Raw genomic sequence first — 19,580 nt, 5'->3', positions numbered from 1 at the left:
CACACCGTGCAAATACACACTCACACACACATAGGCACAAACAAGGGAAAAACACAAACGCACACCTACACAATAAACCCTCACACACAAAGACGTATTCTTCAGGGCAACACACACAACACACACCTACACAAAAGTAAACACTTAAAACTCACAGAGGCATGAAAGGAGGAAAAACACACATAGACCAATACCACCCTCAAACACAGATCCTGTGGGCATACACACACACACTCACACAAACACACCACACACACAGAGCCAAATAGTACCTATACAGCATAGCCGTACATAAGCAACACAAATAGACATACAGCAACACAAAGATGCTACTGTGTTCTCTCTCACACACATGCACACACACACACACACACACACAGATACACACACACACAAACACACCACACACACAGAGCCAAATAGTACCTATACAGCATTGCCGTACATAAGCAACACAAATAGACATATAGCAACACAAAGATGCTATTGTGTTCTCACACACACAAACACACACAGATTCACACAGATCAACTCACCCAGTGATCCTTTAGGGCAGGGCCGGTCCACTGTCTCCCCTCTCTGTGTGGTGGGCCACTGCACCCCACGCACCACCGTGGCCTCACACATGTTGGCCTCGGGGCCCTGGGCCGGGGGCTGCGGGGGCCGGCGCGTGCCGGGGACAGCGGCGGTGGTGGTGGCGGGCCGCAGGTCGGGCTCCTTGTTGATGGCCCCGATGGGGTGCGAGGTGGGGGGCAGCGGGCGCAGGGTGGCCGGGCTGGAGGCGGAGGAGGTGGAGGGACGGGCGGGGGCCGAGCTGCTCGCCTGAGTGGTGGCTGGAAGAGGAGACGGACAGGAGGGGTGAGAGGTCAACTCATTATCACTCCTTGTCATACGTTCTCACCATTATAAAACATACGACAAAACATAAAACCTCAACCACAAGGCTTACGTCCTCGTGTTAACTGAACAACCCCATCCCCCTCACCGTTTTAAAAATCACATTATCATCGTCTGCAACTTCACACAATAACCCCTCCACCCAAACAGCAGAAAAAAAGCATAATATCATTAACCAACTAATATGCGTATTCAATTTTAATCCGACCATCCCTTTAAAAATCTCTGCATATCAACTGAACCATCTCCTCATACTTTATTCAATTGAGCCTACCAAAGACAGGAGGAGAAGAAAGAGAGGGAGGTGGAGAGGGAGAGCGAGAGAAGATGAGGCAGGCAGATAGGAAAAGAAAGAGAGAGAGAGGAAGGGAGAGTGAATATGAGCAAGAATGTAAAGAGGACATCAGAGAAGAAAGAGAGGGAGTGGAGAGAGAGAGAGAGAGAGAGGAAGGGAGTGTGGGAACGTAAAGAGGACATCAGAGAAGAAAGAAGGGGGACAAATATGGAGCCCAATTCTAAATTAATTTGTAATCCTGTGTGTATCAGCATCTGAGGACGGTTCTTGTACAGCACTGGGCAGACTATTACTCTCATTTAGCTTCTCTCCTCCCCACACTCACACCCACACACACCCACACCCACACCCGCAGACAGAGTGACAGAGCAACACACAGAGGACGCTGCCGCTAAATAATTAATCCACCATTGCATCCAGATCACAGCTGTTAACATCTGACTGCAATTAAACTATAAAGGCACCTCATCCCCGACAACAGAGAGAACATTCTAGAGGAGGAAAAAAATCCTTCAACATTAGACGCCACCCTGTAGAGAGAAAAACGTGTTGGTTGTCTGTCTCATTTCTAATCATATCTCTCTCTCTCTCTTTCTCTCACTTTGTCGAAGGCACAGTGACCTTACAGCGATACAGTTTCATGCAAATAACAAACAACATAACAAGTTATATCTACAAATAACACACAAATTCTACATAATAACAAAATAAATACATAAAAACACTACATAATGAAAAAAATAATAAAGTGACACAGAAGATAATTACAATTTGATTCTCACAGCCTGTGCTGCTTGAGGATGTCTTGCCTCCACCCCCCCCACCCCCGAGTCTCGCTCTCTCCCCCTCCCCTCCCTCCCTCAATCCCTCCTTCCCTTTCTCACCTCTCTCCTTCTCCCTCACTCTCTCTCTCTCCACCTGGTGCTCACCGGAGGAGGGGTCGGGCGGTCCGAACTCGAGCGGATAGCGTAGCACGTTGTAGTTGTTCCACACGTAGAGCTGGTTGTCGCGGGGGTTGTAGTCCACCGAGGAGATGTACTGATAGGGGTTGGGGAAGGGGATGTGTACGGGTTCCTCCCGCGCCCGGTTGGTGTTGTAGGCATACAGGATGAGGTCGCCGCCGGCCTCGCTGTCGTCGTCCTGGTAGACGGAGCGGACGGCGTAGAGCACGCCGCACGCCATGAAGGCGTTGGATGCCAGGCGCTTGTCGAAACTCGTCTCCCAGGTGCCCTCGAAGCGCAGCGTGTAAGGGTTCACCTGGTGGTGGCGGGGGATGGAGGGGTGGAGGATAAGACAGAGAGATGATGGATGAGTTGATCTCTCATCGGACATACTGTCAAAGAGCAGTAGACACAGTTGTCTTGCACTTGATGTGACACGACATGATTTTTATGTTTTTTACTTCTATTATTTATATATATATACTGTATATATTAGTGCTGTCAAACGATTAAAATATTTAATCGCGATTAATCGCATTTATGTCATAGTTAACTCAAAATTAATCGCGATTAATCGCAAATTTTCATCTATTCTAAATGTCCCTTCGTTTATTTATTTTTTCCATCATTTTATTTTTACTTTAATGCCCTTATCAACATGGAAAAGTCGATTGGCTTGCTTGATGCAAATGTTTTATTTTATTGAAAACCAACATTGCCAAACAGGGCGGTACAAAATAAAATTATAAAGTGCACATTTCAGGTAAACAAGGACTCAGCCTATAGTGCAGTTAAATGATGGCTTAATATTTTCTTTTTTTCAAGTTTGCTGGGAACATAGCAGTCAGGCCTCTTATTTCAGAAACAATGAACCGTAACAGTTAGGTTACCAGTAAAATGTAAGCCTACTACTTATTTGCTTTCAGCCAGCTGCCTGTTGACATTTTCGGACAACAGTGAAGCTTGCTTCTTTTGCACAACACAACTTTTAAAAGTAAACTTTACATTCAGAAGCTTTTTATCGTCCATTTCGCCGTATCGCGCTCACCATTCACTCAAACTGTAACATTAGCATACTACACAGTTTGCGAGGCCAAAAAGAACGTTAATCTAAAAAAAAATTTTTTTTTTTTAAATTTAAAAAAGATTCACGTTAATCTCGTTAAAATGGGTTTGCGTTAACGCCGTTAATAACGCGTTAAACTGACAGCACTAGTATATATATTATCATATGTATCTATTAATCCATTACATTTCAATGATTATTTGAATTACTATTATTTGTGTGGTATTATTTTTGATGTTATCTGGTATGCCACACAATGACCTGATGCTGTATGTGACACATTGTTATTGGTGAAAGCCCAATGCGAGACAGCACAGACATGGCCAGATGTCTGAGTAATGGAAGCCTGTTCTACAGCACTGATAATGGTTGGGAGGGATAATGGCCGCTGGCCCATTCACACACCCCTTATGTGTTGACCTTCATGTTCTTTAGAAAATGTTACACACAATAAATGGAATGGACTTGATCTGAAGCCAGCTGAATCAAAGCATCATGAAGTCTCAACACTATCATGCCCATCCCCCTGACTGCTCTGACAGGAGGATTCTATAGGGGTTGGTGGTGACGGTTTGAATTTGAAATATGAAATATTGAACTGAAATATTTGAATTTAAAAATAAGTATGGTAATACCAAGCTGGTCAGTGACCTTATGGAGGTCTCGGCTATGTGGGCGGTTGGGGGTTTTAAGGTGTTTGGTTGAAGTAATGAATATGGAGACACAGGAGCTCCTGCTCTCATACTCTTCTTTTTTTTCGATCTGAGCTTCTGAGGCTTGTGGCCAAGAAGTGAAATGTTGTATACAGGATGTGGGTCAGGGTCAGCTAGTGGTTAAATAAAGGTGTGTTAAACCTCTCCCCCTGTTTCCCTCTTTCTGTGTGTGAATCTCACCACCTTTCTCCTCTCTCTCTCTTTTCCTCATGTCTTCTATCACTCTCTCTCTTTTCCTCATGTCTTCTATCACTCTCTCTCTCTCTCTTTTCCATTTCCCCTCTCACCTGGCTGACCACCAGCCGCCCGTTGTTGGACTCTGTGGCATAGATGACCCACAGGCCATTCTCGTCCACGGCCAGGTCAATGTCGGACTTGCCGCCCCAGCGGTACGGCGAGGTGTCGTGGTAGTTGGCGTTAGCGATGATGGCCTCGCCGCTCTTGATGCGCGTACGCAGGTCATACTTCACAATGTTGCGAGTGCGCTCCTTGTTATAGAAGACTGCACCGTCATACACTACAAACCCTGTACCATCCACTCGGTTTGGCAACCTGGGGGTAAGAAGGTATTTATTCATTTACTGGACAATGTGTGGACAATGTGCTGTTGTCTATGTGCATAAAAATAAAGTATACACACATAGAGAATATAATATAAATCTTAATCAATAATGCTGCTTGTATTGTCATGGTTACTGCATTGCCAATAGCTTTGGCCCCACTTCATATTATATCTCCTACATGCTGTATCTCCTATATAATAATGGACTTCATCAAGTGCACTACTTATATTGGTGCAAGCTGTAAATAGTCTCACTTAAGTAGAATGTAATAAGTGTGTTCAGCTATTTTCATCCTACATTTTCATTCAATTCCAATCAAGCACCTGAATTAGAATGAATACATCCACTGTCTTCTTTTCAAAACAACAATACAAAGGAGTTAGTGGACATTGTCTGTGAATAACAGACTGGCACAGTTTTGGGTAGAACTCCAGTAAAGCCTACAGATGAAAGCTGACAAGGCAGGGGCCTCACTTGTAGGTGGTGGTGGCTCTGTTCTGGCGGAAGTCCTCCCATGAGGCGTACTCGTAGAGCATGTCGGTGCGATAGGGCGTCCAGGGCATGACGTACAGCCTATCGCCCGACTGCAGCGGGTCCTTGCACCACGCCCCCGACTGGTGCTCCGCCTCCTGGAGCGAGCTGGATGCCTGGACTCGCAGCAGAGTCCCCGGACACACAAAGACTAGAGAGGAGAGGAGAGGGCCAGGAGAGGGAGAACAGAGGAGAGAGGGAGGAGAGAGGGAGGAGAGAGAGGAGAGAGAGGAGAGGGCCAGGAGAGAGAGAACAGAGGAGAGAGGGAGGAGAGAGAGGAGAGGGCCAGGAGAGAGAGAACAGAGGAGAGAGGGAGGAGAGAGAGGAGAGAGAGGAGAGGGCCAGGAGAGAGGGAGGAGAGAGAGGAGAGGGCCAGAGATAAAAGGGAAGAGGAGAGGAGAGGATGGAGAGAGGAGAAAAGAGAGGAGAGATAGGGAAGACAGAAGAGAGGAGAGAAAAGAGGAAGGAGATAAAGTAGGAGAGGAGACAGGAGGAAAGGAAAGATGGAGGGGAGGAGAGGAGAGGCAAGGAGAAGGGGTAGACAGAGATGAAGGAGGAGAGAAAGGGGAGAGGGAAGAGAGGGGGAGAGGAAATAGAAAGAGATAGAGGGGAAGGAGACAGGAGGCAGAGATGGATTATAGCAGAGGATAAAGAGAGAGAACAAAAGAGAGAGAGAGAGAGAGAGAGAGAGAGAGGGAAGAGGTAAAAGAGGTTAACCAGGAGTAAAATAAGGCGGAGGAAAAAAGCAATGGATGCATAAACAAGGGAATTGAAACAGAGTGAATGTGAGAGTGGTGCAGACGGGAAGAAGAAGGTCAAGAATTTGGATTTCGAAGGGCAGGTGGACGAGAAAAAAAAAGGAAAACGGAAGAAACCAAAAGGCAGAAGGAGGAAGAGGAGGAAGAAGAGGGGGAGGAGGGCATGAGATAAATGAACACATTTCAAATGAGAGAGTCGAAACGCTCATTTGTTAAGTATCTGCAGAAGTGGACGGTGAGTCGCTGGCGGGACGTGATAAATGGGAGGGGACGAGGCTGCTGGTGCTCAGAAAGCCTGGCTAATTTTAACCCGGCCCTACTTCAACTTCATCCGCCGCGCTGAACCGCACCGCAGCCGTGGCACGGTACGGCACATCGCGTCTATTTAAAGGCCCCCCCTTTTCTTTTCCTTCCGCTGGCATAGCCAGCAAGTGTCACGCAGATGTCTGTGTCTCGTGTGAGGACAGATGTTAGCGTCCGTGTCAGTGCTAATGCCGATCAGAGTCTCTAGTGTCACGGCAACGGTGGCGCTCTTTACTGAACGCTATTTACAGGTCGTTTGAAGGAGCACAGGCACTCTTAATCGCTCTCGCACAACGCACATACACATCGACACACAAAAATGCACACACATTGAGACAAATGCACATTGAGACTCAAAAATACACACACACACACACACACACAAACACACACACAGACTGACGTATGTTGCATCCCCCCCACATAGTTCACTCCAACATACACACTCCCATCCGTTCTCTCTGATACACATACACAACATTGACACACATACAAAAACACTCACAAACAATGCACACACACACACACAGACGTGTGCACGCACACACACACATACACACACACACACACACACACACACACACACACACAGACCCACACAGTCCTCTATCTGTGCTCAGTGGGAGGGCGTACACGGGGGAGCTCGGTAAATTAGCTGGCTGTCGCAGATTCTCACCAGCAGGCTGAGAGGCAGCCCTGGGACCCGTGCGTTAAGCCAGCGGGAGCGGAGGACACATCTCCAGCAGGCGCTGGCTTCATCAGCACCGAGACATCACAGGGGACAACACACACACACACCCACGTGTGTGTGAGAGAGGGAGGGAGAGAGAGAGAGCGAGAGAGTGAGTGAGTGAAAGAAAGAAAGAGAGAGAGGGAAGCCATGGCAATGATAGGAAGGACAACTCCAAGACTCAGCCCGGGCTTCCTACACACACACACACACACACACACACACACACACACACACACACACACACACACACCACACACACACACACACACACACACACCACACACACACACACACACACACACACGATGAGGCTCCCACCGGGACGGTAAACAGATCCATGCTGCTTCCTTAATGACTATGCTGGGCCTCCACACTGCCAACTGTTTGCTGCCTCTGCAGGGCCAGGCACTGGGATGGCCCCTTCACAGCACTCTTACGCTCTGATAGCAGCACATATATCACTACATGTATGCACACACACGCACACACACACATACCCACAGACATACGCACCCACAGACACATACATGTACGCACGCACGCACACACAACACTTTGAAACCAACGCAAAGCCTTCACAACCCACTTCTACAGGCACATGTAAACATACACAGTGATACAGACATGCGACTACTTGCACACACTGGCACTGGCACACACTCGTGAGTGGGATATTGCACGGTGCATCATCAGAACTACTGAGATTCAAAACTGTAATGTTTTCCCGGTCTGCATGCCATGCGTCTCCATCTGCAAGACAGGGTGGGGTGGCGTCTTGCTGTGTGTTCTCGGGCCGGCGGATTTGTGGCGTAAGCTTGCGCGTCTTCTTTTCTTTCTCTCTCTCTCTTTCTCTCTGTCCCTCTCTCTCTCTCTCTTTCTGCCTGCAGAAACACTTGGAGCATTATAACAGATTGAGGGTATTCTCCACGGAACAGATGGAGTGAATGTTTCACATCAAAAACAGGCGTAACAAAAATTAAAAAAACGAGTGCACCAGCGCCGTAGCAGCTCTAGAACCGACGGGGGCCATAACGAGTGTTTATCCGACTCCCGCATCTTAAGCAAACAGAAGTGGCTCAGCACCGAGTGCCTATCGGTGCTCCTGGCATCAGCGCTTGTGAAAAAGACCCCCCTCAGTGCTCCGAGTCCCCCTCAAAACATCTCGCCCACTTCAGCAGACAGACTATGAGCCATTAGCTAAAGTGGGGGTGAAAGGAGGGTTGAGGCATCTGTATCAATGCTACGCTAAGAACAAAGCCTGATGCTAACACGCGAGCCACTCGACATGAGCGACCCAGAAACAAACAAAGACGAAAATCCTTTGGCTTAAGTGGAGGCATGTCATTTGTGGTTGACAATGGAATAAATAGGAGTGCATAAACAAATACACACAACTAAAAATGCACACACACACACACACACACACACACACACACACACACACACACAATGAAGGGCACAAACACACTTATGCATACACACAAATACTCTCCCAAACACACAAATACCCAAACAAACAGAAACCAACAATAGACAAGACATTCATCCATTCCAATCTGGGATACACACACTAATACGAGAGTGTGTTCAGATGTGTGCCACAGATGCCCAGTGAGCTTGTGTGCTCTGACTGTGTCCGTGGGGAATCCTGTGAGTGACTGTCGGTGTGAGGCCCATGACTGGCAGCCCCGATGCTCATTACGGCACAGTTCTGCCATGGGCATCACTGAGTGATGCTACGCAACCGGCAACCGGCAGCATGAGCTTCCGACCGTTTCACTACTGCGGTAAGCCAGCCTCCGCCATTTTGCTGAAGAGGGCAGTGCTGGGGTGGGCCAGAGGCAGCCGGCCATGAGGGGACCGGGTGTGCTTATAGATATATAAGCTTGTATGTGTGTGTGTGTGTGTGTGTGTGTGTGTGTGTGGCAGTGTGCCTGTATGTGTGTAAATGTATTTGTGAGTGTTAGTGTGTGTAGACGTATATGTATATACGTGTGTGTGTGTGTGTGTGTGTGGGGTCCTTTGCAGTCGTGAGGGCTGCCTCCTGCTCTATGCTGATGAGGTGGTATGTGTGTGTCTGTGTGTGTGTGTGTGTGTGTGTGAGTGTGTGTGTGTCTCTGAGTGGGCTCTGCACACACGGCCTGGGAGGCTTCATTAGCAGCCTGACCTGTGCTCTCAGCTCTGCTCTCCTCTCTCTCGCATGCACCACACACACACACACAGAGAAACACACATACACACACACACACACACAAACACAGAGAAACACATCCACACACACACTGCTCTCAGGCTCCCTCATGTTTACTGCTGCCTCTCCTGTGTGCGCTGTAAACTCCTCTTCGCTCTCTCACACACACAAACATACACACAGAGGCACACACATATATATATATAGACACAGACACAATCGGGCACACGCACACACTACACAAAACACACTTATATACTCAGGTTGACATACACACTCACTCACACACACAGAAACATTTTATTTTTCTTTCCACTGTATCTGTGATGATCTCAATCTCTTGTCCGCCACCTCTCTTGCACTCTAACCCAATTTACTTCTCACTGCCTCCCCACATCCTTATTGCTTGCCTTACTTCTCTCCCTCCTGATCCACTCTTCTTCACTCGCTCCCTCCCTCCCTCTCTCTCTCTCTCTCAATCACTCACTTCCTCTGAGCTTGAGCCACACACCCCATGGGAATTTACCTGTGGCAAACAAAAAAGCCAGACAAACAAGTGTGTGTGTGTGTGTGTGTGTGTGTGTGTGTGTGGGGGGGGGGGGACGACGACTCACAGCACTAATCTGTATCATTATCCTGCTCAAGCCTAACTGTTGCCGAAGTGGGACAGCGGCACACACCACGTCAACAACCACATCCACCCTTTACTCCGATCATTTATCCTGAAAACAGTCGGATTCCTGGTGCATGAGAGTGAGGCTGAGGGGTAATACTGTACTATAGGCAGCCACTTAATGGTTTTGAGATCGGAGTAAGAGTACAAGGGGAGATTGATGTTTTTCATGCAGTTATTGCTTTATAATCGCTTCATTAATTAAAGTGTCTATATCATTCTCAATGGGGTAAAAAAAGCACAAAAGGAAACAAAATATCTTCTGGTTGCTACTCGTCAGCAAAGATGAAATTACGTGCTTCATTCTTTGCAAAGAATAGCACTAACCGCATGAAATTGGCCGCTGCATTAAGCACAGTTTCATTGACCGCAACCACTGGGCAATACCAAAGAAAGAAACAAACAGCTAACGAGTCCCAAGGATATAATTACATTACAGAATGAACTATTGAAAGTAAACTCAGCTTGCCAGCTAATGACAGAGGAAATAAAACAATCACAGTTTCAGCCACCACAGAGGCTAGGTCAGGACCGGTAGCACTTCTACGAGGAGCCACCACATGCACCAGATCGGCAGGGCCCTAACAGCAGCAGGGATGTTGTGCCAACCCTTGAATGGCTGGCAATGTGGGATTGTGTGGTGATGCGGAGAACGGGATGCCACTAAGGCGGGGTAAGGGTCTGAACAGGGGAGGGTTTGGGTGGGGTTGGTGGGGCGGCCGGGTGGGGGTGTTTTGACTGCTGAGAAGGAGGGAGGTGGGGAAGAGAGGGTGAGGGGTAGCCTGCTGCTATAATTGAAATCCACACCTGCTACTGGCAGTGCCAACTCCACACCAGCAGGGGGCAGAGTGCTGCATAGCATGAAATTCCTTAACCAGGCAGAAGCGTTAATTGTGTGTGTGAGTGTGTTTGTGTGTGTGTGTTTATGTGTGGACTTGGACTTTCATACAGGTTTGGGCATGATTGTATGTTCATATGGGTCTGTACTGTCAACCTAGTCCTCATGATTTGTGTGTTTATGTGGATGTGTGTGTGTGTGTGTGTGTGTGTTTCAAAGGAAACAAGAACAGCTTATAAGGAAAATGAAAAGAGAACCATTGTGTGTGTGTGTGTGTGTGTGTGTGTGTGTGTGTGTGTGTGTATGTGTGTGTGTGTGTGTGTGTGGGGGGGGTGCGTGTGTGTGTGTAAGTGTGTGTGTGTGTATGTGTAAGTGTGCATGTGTGTGTGTGTGTGTGTGTGGTGTGTGTGTGTGTGTGTGTGTGTGTGTGTGTAAGTGAGCAGGAAAGAGAAAGAACAGCAATAAACGGGTCAAATGGTTAGATCCTGTGAAATGAGAATAGGTGTGCGTCTAATCTACTGTATGTCCCACAGCTCACAAATGAGAAGAGGCAAAGGTATGGCAGTAAGACTCTCACATTGACTCTGCATGCACACACACACACACACACACACACACACACACAAGCATTAACACACACAGAGGCAAAAATACATTCATCATGGAAACACACAGCTTGACACTCATCTCACACACACTCAGGACTGATTTAGTGAGTCTCTCGTCTCTCACAGACACGGGACCTACCCCCCCCCACACACACACACATGCACACGCACACACACACACACACACACACACACAATCAACCTCGTCCAAAAGCCAATGATTCCGTGGCAACTCTTAATTGAGGCCAGATTAACTGCGGGCCAACCCAATGAGTGTGGCCAGCGAGGCCACTGGAGTGTGGAGAGAGCTGCCTTTCTGTGGGTCTGAAAGATTCGGCGACCCAGAATGAGGTCACGGGCACGGCATGGCACGGCACGGCGCGGCTCCGCCACTCTCTTGTGAGGCGCTCGGCATTCAGCTCGCGGCGCGGCGCATTGCTGCATGATCAAGCCTCCGATAGCCACTATAGAGGGCCTGCGTCCCACGATGAACCTCCTCTATTTTCCCTGAATCTCTCTCTCTCTGCTTCCCCCTCTTCCCTCTCTCTCTCTCTCTCTCTCTCTCTGTCTCTATCTTCCTTGCTGTCTTTGCCCCCCCCCCCCCACCCCCCCCACACTGCTTTCATAGAGCGATCCCTGGTGTCTGCTCGCCGAGCAGTGCTGCTTGTCCTGAAATGGGGGCTATCAGACAGAGGTTCATTTATATTCATGGCCACCTGCTCGCGCCAGGCCTCTGCTGCTTTAACAATGCCTGCGCTCGGCCACGTGTCGCCCGCGGTCCGCTGCACTACCGGACGCCGCTGCTGCCCCTGCCACAGCCACTGGCGGCTCCTAGTTCTGTTGAGGAGGGGGGGTGACAGAGGCTGCGAGCATCCCTTCTGGCATGCTCAGGGGAAGTAGTACATATGTGCACACACACACACACACACACACACACACACACACACACACACACACACACACACTCACAAAGGTTTCCAGAAGGTATAAGCACATTATGCACACACACACACACACATATACACACAGACACAAGGACTCACAAAGAAGTACATTTTGCACACACACATACACACACTTAACACAGAAACAAAATGCACCACACACATTCATACACATAGAAAAATTGTGGTATTTGTTTGAGTGTTTCTGTGTGTGTGTGTGTTTGCGTCCGTCTCTAATTTCTACAACATCAAATCTGACACACAATCCCAACATCGTCTGTCTGAGCACCACAGCAGCCGAGGTAACCATGACATCACGGCATTCCATTGCCTGTCCACCAATCAGATCCTTAAATCAATGCATGATTAATTAATTCATTACTTCATTAACACAAGCAACACAAAATAACCATAATCAACTGTTGATGGAATAATAAACAGATTGAGGGAATAATTAGCAGCTACGTGATAGGTGAGGAGAGACGAGGGAAGAGAGAAAGAGAGAGAGAGAGAGAAAGAGAGGAGGAGGGAGGAGAAGGGGGAGGTGAGGACTTGCTGGTGTCACATGAGCTCTGGTAAGAACAGTCTTAGATGTGTGGTGGAGAGCAACAGGGTGCTAACAGTGGGATAGGAAGGTTATTGCACTACAGAAGGAAAGAAAGGATGGTCAAATCTAGATAGAGATATATTATAGAGAGAGATATAGACATAGGGAGAGAGAGAGAGAGAGATATATATGGAAGGTGCTGAAAAGAAAATGAAGGTCAGTGAAGGAATACATCTTTAGAAGATGTATATGGCACAGGTCTGCGCACGTGTGTGTTTGAGAGAGAGAGAGAGAGAGAGAGAGAGAGAGAGAGAGAGAGAGAGAGATTACTGATCGAGAACACCACTGAGGGATGCTGCACCAGTTTAAGGAGAAGACAGAGACGATCGAGTTTGGACAGGGACAACGATGGACAAAACAACAAGATGTGTGATACCGGTGTGTGTGTGTGTGTGTGTGTGTGTTCCCTATGAGTGTGTGTGAGGCATATTGGTGTGTGTGTGAGGTGTGTGTGTGAATGTATGTATAAGTGTGTGAGAGGGAGAGAAATGGAGAGTGGGGACAAGAGACCAGAGTAGGAAGAGGACAGGCCTTTTAGTGTCCAGCAATCCAGGCTAATTTTCAGTGGCCGTGGCCACGGATGCGACCAGAACTGAGGCGCGTGCGAGTGGGTTGTTTGATGGGTGAGAGGGGCTGGGAAGGGCTGGGGAGCTCCATCAGGGCTGCCTCTGAGGGGCCGTGATTGAATAGCCGCCGGCCCCCGCCATACTGAATCAGCTCGGGAGATGATTGGCCCCATAGAACAGGCTGTGAGAGCCTGGCACACTCCACACTCTATGGTGGATGTGTGTCCGTGTGTCCGTGTGTGTGTGTGTGTGTGTGTGTGTGTGTGTGTGTGTGTGCGTGTGTGTGTGTGTGTGAGTGTGTGTGTGTGTCTGTGAGTGTGTGTGTCCGTGTGAGTGTGTGTGTGTGTGTGTGTGTGTGTGTGTGTGTGTGTGTGTGTGTGTGTCTGTGTGTGTGTGTGTGTGTGTGAGTGGGAGACAGAGAGAGTGTGATTTAGTGAGGCCAAGTGTGAGCTCTCCCTTCTGGGCCCACAGAGACACATACACACACACACACACAGAGACACACACACACACACACACACACACACACACAGAGAGAGACACATACAGAGCGAAATGCAGGCGGAGACTTGAATGGCCAGAACTGGGGAAGAAAAAAGAAAGGATGGAGAGTGAAGTGAAAAAGGAAAGTGAGAGGGAGAGAGGTATGGTATGAAGTGGGTGAGAAGACAAAAATAGGTTTTGAGAACTTTCAGCTGCTTGGAATGAATACAGGGAAGAGAAAGAAAGAGAGAGAGAGAGAGAGAGAGAGACATAAAAGGAGAGGAAAGACAAGTAAGAATGCAGGGAGACGGATCTAGGAGAGCAGAGAGGAAAGGCTTTTAAAGTGCGTCTGTGTTGAAAAGAAAGAGAAGGTGTTCTGTACCGGAAAGTATGTAATGCTGAGAAAAGGCAAGTGTATGAGTGGTAGAAAACATGATATACAGACCAGACAAGTAGATAGAGAGAGAGACAGATCGATGGGGGGGGGGGGGGGTGAGGGCACTGAAGCACCTAGAAATGGGACAAAATGCTGGACCAGGAGATGTGTGTGTGTGTGATGATCCAGAAGAGACTCTGGGAGGGAGCGTGTCAAAAGATATCAATGTCGTCAAAATCAAAGCACTACACTTAGAATGAGTGTAGCAGAGAGACAGAGAGAGAGAGAGAGAGAGAGAGAGAGAGAAAGACAGAGGTCTAAAAACAAACATGGTGGAGAATGAGAACATTCAGTCTGATAGTCTGATCTGCAAGGATTGGTTGGAGACAGTGGGAAAAGATTTGCAAAGGATAGAAAGAGATGATGACATGACACTTAACTCAGCTGGTCACTGCATGATGACTGTGTGTGTGTGTGTGTGTGTGTGTGTGTGTCTATGTCTTTGTGTCTGTGTGCTGCTAAGAGAAGTGAGCAGTCACTGGTACACCAAGGAGACATGGCTAATGAAGGGAACAAGACATTCACTGAGAGTAAATAGACTGTACTGTGTGTGTGTGTGTGTGTGTGTGTGTGTGTGTGTGTTGTGTGTGTGTGTGTGTGTGTGTGTGTTTGGAACATCTTCCATTTGCTAGCGTCATTTGCAGTTGCTGATGTTTCAAAGTTACTTAACCAGAACTTCTGTGGAGTGGATAGTTGGTTGGATTTTATATGTACTAATTGATACATGTATTTCTGTGTGTGTGTGTGTGTGTGTGTGTGTGTGTGTGTGTGTGTGTGTATCCAGGCCAGTGTCCTGTGGCCACTGTGTGAGCAAGGCTTTGAATGGGAGAGTGTGTGTTGGCGTCAGCAGAGGCATGGGTACTGGCAGAAAATCTGAAAGGATCTCGGAGTCTTGGTTATAAGCCAGAGAGATGGACAGAGTTAGAAGAAAGAAAGAAAGAAAGAAAGAAAGAAAGAAAGAGAGATAGAAGAAGAGGAGGAACAGGAGGAAGAAGAAGGGGGATATAAACATCAAACATGACCACTACACACGGTGCTGGGTTAGGAGGAGAGGGGGATGAGAAGAAACAAAGGAGGAGAAGGGGAAGGGAGAGGAGAGGAGGACGGGGCGAGCTGTGGTTTTTATGTTTATTGTGGTCTTTACCTTTTTGATCCACTTCTATTCAAGCATCGGAAAAAAAGAGAGAGAGAGACAGAGTAAAAAGAGAGAGAGAGAGAGAGAAAGAAAGAAAGAAAGAAAGAAAGAAAGAGGAAGAACAAGGTAGACAACAGAAAAGAGTAAAAAGAATGAAAGAAAAAAAACAGGTGCAGGAAAAAAGAGAAAATTGAGATTAAATAAAAAGCTTTCCGTTCCCTCTCTTTCAAGTTGTTAATTCTTTCTTTCTTTCTTTTTAAAGCATGTCATCTTGTGTCTAGCTTCCTGCTCTTTTAAGAGGGAGAGAAGGGTGATAGTGATGACACATGAGGAGGACGGAGGATGGCCTGCGCTGTTTGTTTTCTTTTGTTTTGTTTTTCTATTTTCACTACTACTGGTGACGACAAACTCCCCACATCACAGTACACACAGTACACACTCCAGGGCCGTCCTTTCTTTTCCTCTATCACACTCGTCTCCCAGTCCATCCCACCCTCCATCAACCCCATCCCCCCCCCCACAACACACCCCCCAAAACTCTGCTTCCTCTTCATCCAGGGCCTGTGGGAGAAAGAAAAACAAGTACACGCGTGTCCTCTTCAGCTGTGGGGAGAGAGAGAGAGAGAGAAAGAGAGAGAGAGGTGGGGGGGGGGGGGGGGTTTGGAGTGATGAGGGAGAGAACGGTGGCAGATGAAATGACAGGAAGACTGATTTCCCTGGGGTGGGGATGTGGGTGGGGGAGAGGGGATTAAGACCCAGCTCCTGGGTTGAAATTGGAGCCAAGTGGTGTGAAGGAAGTGAGTGTGCCTTTTCCTTCTTTGCTCGCTCCCTTTTTTCTTCTTCTTCTTCTTCTGCTTCTCCTTCTCCTTCTTCTTGGACTGCACTCAGCTCACCAAATCAAGGAGTGTCGCGGCCACTCTGCCCTGGGTGTCGCTCAATTCATCGAGCGGCCAATCAATGCGCGCCGACCCTGAGCTGAGCTGGGCTAAGACCCTCCGCAGAGAGAGAGAGAGAGAGAGAGAGAGAGAGAGAGAAAGAGAACAAACAACGGAGAGGGGAGGGCCCACAGAGATAAGGAGGGAGAAAGAGAAGGGGAAGACAGTGAAAAAAGAGACTGGGAGAAAGAGGGAGGGAAGGAAGGATGGATCGAATTGGGGGAATGGGAGAGAGAGAAAAACGTGCAGAGAAGTGGGAGAGTGAGGAAATAAAAAGAGGAAAAGACAGAGAAAAATAGATGAGGCCGGTGGAAGAGTGAGAAAAAATGAGAGAGGGAAAGAAAGAGAGCGAGATTACAGTCAGGGAAGTCAGAGAACTCCCTCTCACTGCATGGGCCAGGGAAGAATCAATGGCCATCAATGCCCCACCGCTCTCAACTCACTGCTATCAAACTTCTCTACTCTCATTCTCCATTCATCTGTTTTTCTTTCCTTTTTTTCCCCCAAAACACTCCTATATATTCCTTCTGTCCAGTCAGTAAATGTAGAAACGCTCAGAATAAGATGTTCCACTCTTCCAGTCTTTGGCTGGCTCTCTCTCTCGCGCGCTAAGCAGTTTGACGTGTGTCTGACATAACAGAGTGGTGAGGTGCTGTCACAGAGGGACCATAGACATAGTGTGTCCTCAGTGATCCAGGAAGTCTGCCTCTCTGCTGCCTGCGCTCATAGTGTCACTACTCCTGCCAGGTTTCCCTGGTGACAGAGGGTTGTGTGACATGTGATCCTGAAGACATGTATGTGATCTGATGTGTGTGTGTGTGTGTGTGAGTTTGGGGGTTGGGGTGGGGTGCGAACACACCTCTGACGTGTGTGATGCCAGTTGAGAGTCTAACTACTGGCAGGTCAATAAGAGCATGTGAACTGCTCTGGTGGGCTCCCTACAGAGAGAGAGAGAGAGAGAGGGAGAAAGAGAGAGAGAGGGAGAGAGAGAGAGAGCGATACGGAGATGGGGCTAGAAGCGTAGAAGCGAGGAAACAGAAAAAAAGGAAAATGTAAGGAGAAGGGGGAGAGATAGAGGGATAGTCTAGACAGAGTGGAGAGAGAGAGAGAAAGAAAGAGAGAGAGAGACAGCGAGAAAGAAAGAAAGAAAGAAAGGAAGAATGGGGACACGGCCCGCTGGAACAGCATTAACTCTCCATCATCCTCCAGCAGGGGAGCCTGTTTGGACACAGGTCCTCATCTTCAACCTGCAGGGTGTGTGTGTGTGTGTGTGTGTGAGAGTGTGTGAATAAGGAGGTGTGTGTGTGTGTGTGTGTGCGCGCGCGCGCGAGTGAGTGAGTAAGTGAGTGTGTGTGTGTTTGTGAGTGTGTGTTTGTGTATATATATATATATATGTGTGTGTATCTGTATGAGTGTGTGAGAGTGTATGTGAGTAAGCAAGTGTGTGTGTGTGTGCCTATGTACGCAAGTGTCTATGCGAAAGACAGACAGAGAGAGAGAGAGAGGCAGCGGCAGACGATCCCCTCTCCCCCTCCCCCCCCCCCCTGTTGAGCAGGCTCCATTAAAGCGCACGGGCACGAGGGGAGGCCTGGGTAAAGAGGCCGCTGCACTTTGGTTCACGCTGGGCCAACAGCTGGTGCGGGGTAGGCAGGAGCAGCTCCACACCGACTCCACCGCACCACACCGCGCCCCGCTGCTCCGCTACCACACCTCCCCCTTGGCCTCTGCTCACGCGCATCACCTGGGATGCATTTTGTTCTGGAGGATGAGTGTGCACGTGTGGGTCTGTCTGTGTGTGTGAACATTTGTGCGTTTGTGTGTGAGTAGGAGAATGTGTGTCTCCGCGCACGCGCGTGTGTGAACATTTGTGCGTTTGTGTGTGAGTAGGAGAATGTGCGTCTCCGCGCGCGCACATGCGCGCGTGTGTGTGTGTGTGTGTGTGAACATTTGTGCGTTTGTGTGTGAGTAGGAGAATGTGCGTCTCCGCGCGCGTGCGAGAATGAGTGTGTCTCGGTGTGTGTGTGTGTGTGTGTGTGTGTGTGTGTGTCTATGTGTTGTGTGTGTGTGTGTGTCTGTGTGTCTGTGTGCAAGTATGAGTGTGTGTCTGTGTGTATGTGTGTGTGTGAGTGAGAGAGAGAGTATAAGTGTGTGTGTGTGTGTCTGTGTGTGTACACTTTATGAAATATTTCTAGCTGACCTGGTTTGGAAAAAAGAGTATCTATTTCACCTTGAGGCTAAGAGAGAGGTTGACTCTGCATAGGGGAAAGAAAGATAAGTAATAGAAATAGGTGGAGCAAGGCGACAGAGAGAGAGAGAGAGAGAAAGAGAAAGAGAGAGAGAGAGAGAGAGAGAGAGAGAGAGAGAATAGACAGTCGTGAGGAATCCAGGGTAAAAAAGAGGGAAGAGAACGACTAAGAAAAGCCGATGGTTATAGATTGAGGCAGCCTGATGGAGAAGCTGGTGAAGAGAGAAAATCGAGACAGACTGTTAATTCCATTCTCATTGAGTCATCCTTCCACAGACTTCACTGAAAACTGTGCATATGGGCACTCTCTCTCACACACACACACACACACACACACACACACACACACAACACACACACACACACCACACACACACACACACACACACATACATACCAGCATACACACACTCACAAACACATACACACACATCACACCATATGCACACTCACACACACAAATACATAAATACACACACATCACACCATATGCACAGTCACACACACACATACCTACACACACTCATAACACCATACACACATCACACCATATACACACTCACACACACAGACATTAACAAACATATGCACAAAGCCCCATTCAATAACGCAGATACATATACACAAACTACAGGAAAGAAATATTGCGTTAGGTGGTTCAATCACATGACTCGCACACTGATTAGTCCAGAGCCTTGCTTCTTCCTCCTCTTCCTCCTCCTTGTCCTCTTCTCATCCACCTCTTCCTCCTCCTCCTCCTCCTATTATTGGTTTCCTCCATTGCCCCCTCTTCCTCCTCCTCCTCCTGCTCCTCCATCCTGATTCACCACACCTCCCTCCTCCGGCATCCCTCTGCTCCGTCCTCATGAAGCTCCATCAATCACCCGCCTTGCTAATGAGGCTTGCTAATGAAGACACGACGCTGAGCAAACACCTGAGGAGCACGGCTGGGGCGCCAACTCATCTCACCTCCCCCCACACCCCTACCTGGAACCCCATCCCTCGCACGTCTCCACCCACCCTTTGACCCCTGCCCAATGTCAAACCCTGAACACCTCCCATGTCTCCCCCATACCCATCTTTCCCCTCTTTCATCCTCCCTCCCTCCATCTTTGTCCC

At 48.3% G+C, this 19,580-nt stretch overlaps 1 protein-coding gene across 1 annotated transcript in view; it reads right to left on the bottom strand.

Annotated features, from left to right (window-relative positions):
- adgrl1a (adhesion G protein-coupled receptor L1a) overlaps window positions 1-19,580 on the bottom strand; it is a 97,869-nt gene that overhangs the window by 51,542 nt on the left and 26,747 nt on the right. Inside the window, exons 4-8 of the mRNA XM_042708788.1 lie at window positions 15,291-15,305; window positions 4,950-5,157; window positions 4,200-4,464; window positions 2,111-2,449; window positions 537-870 (exon numbers count right to left, since the gene is read on the bottom strand). Of these exons, the coding sequence (XP_042564722.1) occupies window positions 537-870; window positions 2,111-2,449; window positions 4,200-4,464; window positions 4,950-5,157; window positions 15,291-15,305 (1,161 nt within the window). The remainder of the gene's footprint in view (window positions 1-536; window positions 871-2,110; window positions 2,450-4,199; window positions 4,465-4,949; window positions 5,158-15,290; window positions 15,306-19,580) is intronic.

Source organism: Clupea harengus, chromosome 1 (genome assembly GCF_900700415.2).
Source record: "Clupea harengus chromosome 1, Ch_v2.0.2, whole genome shotgun sequence".
Classification (NCBI taxonomy): Eukaryota; Metazoa; Chordata; class Actinopteri; order Clupeiformes; family Clupeidae; genus Clupea; species Clupea harengus.
Note: the sequence above shows the minus strand (reverse complement) of the source record. Positions and strands in the feature narration are given on the sequence as shown.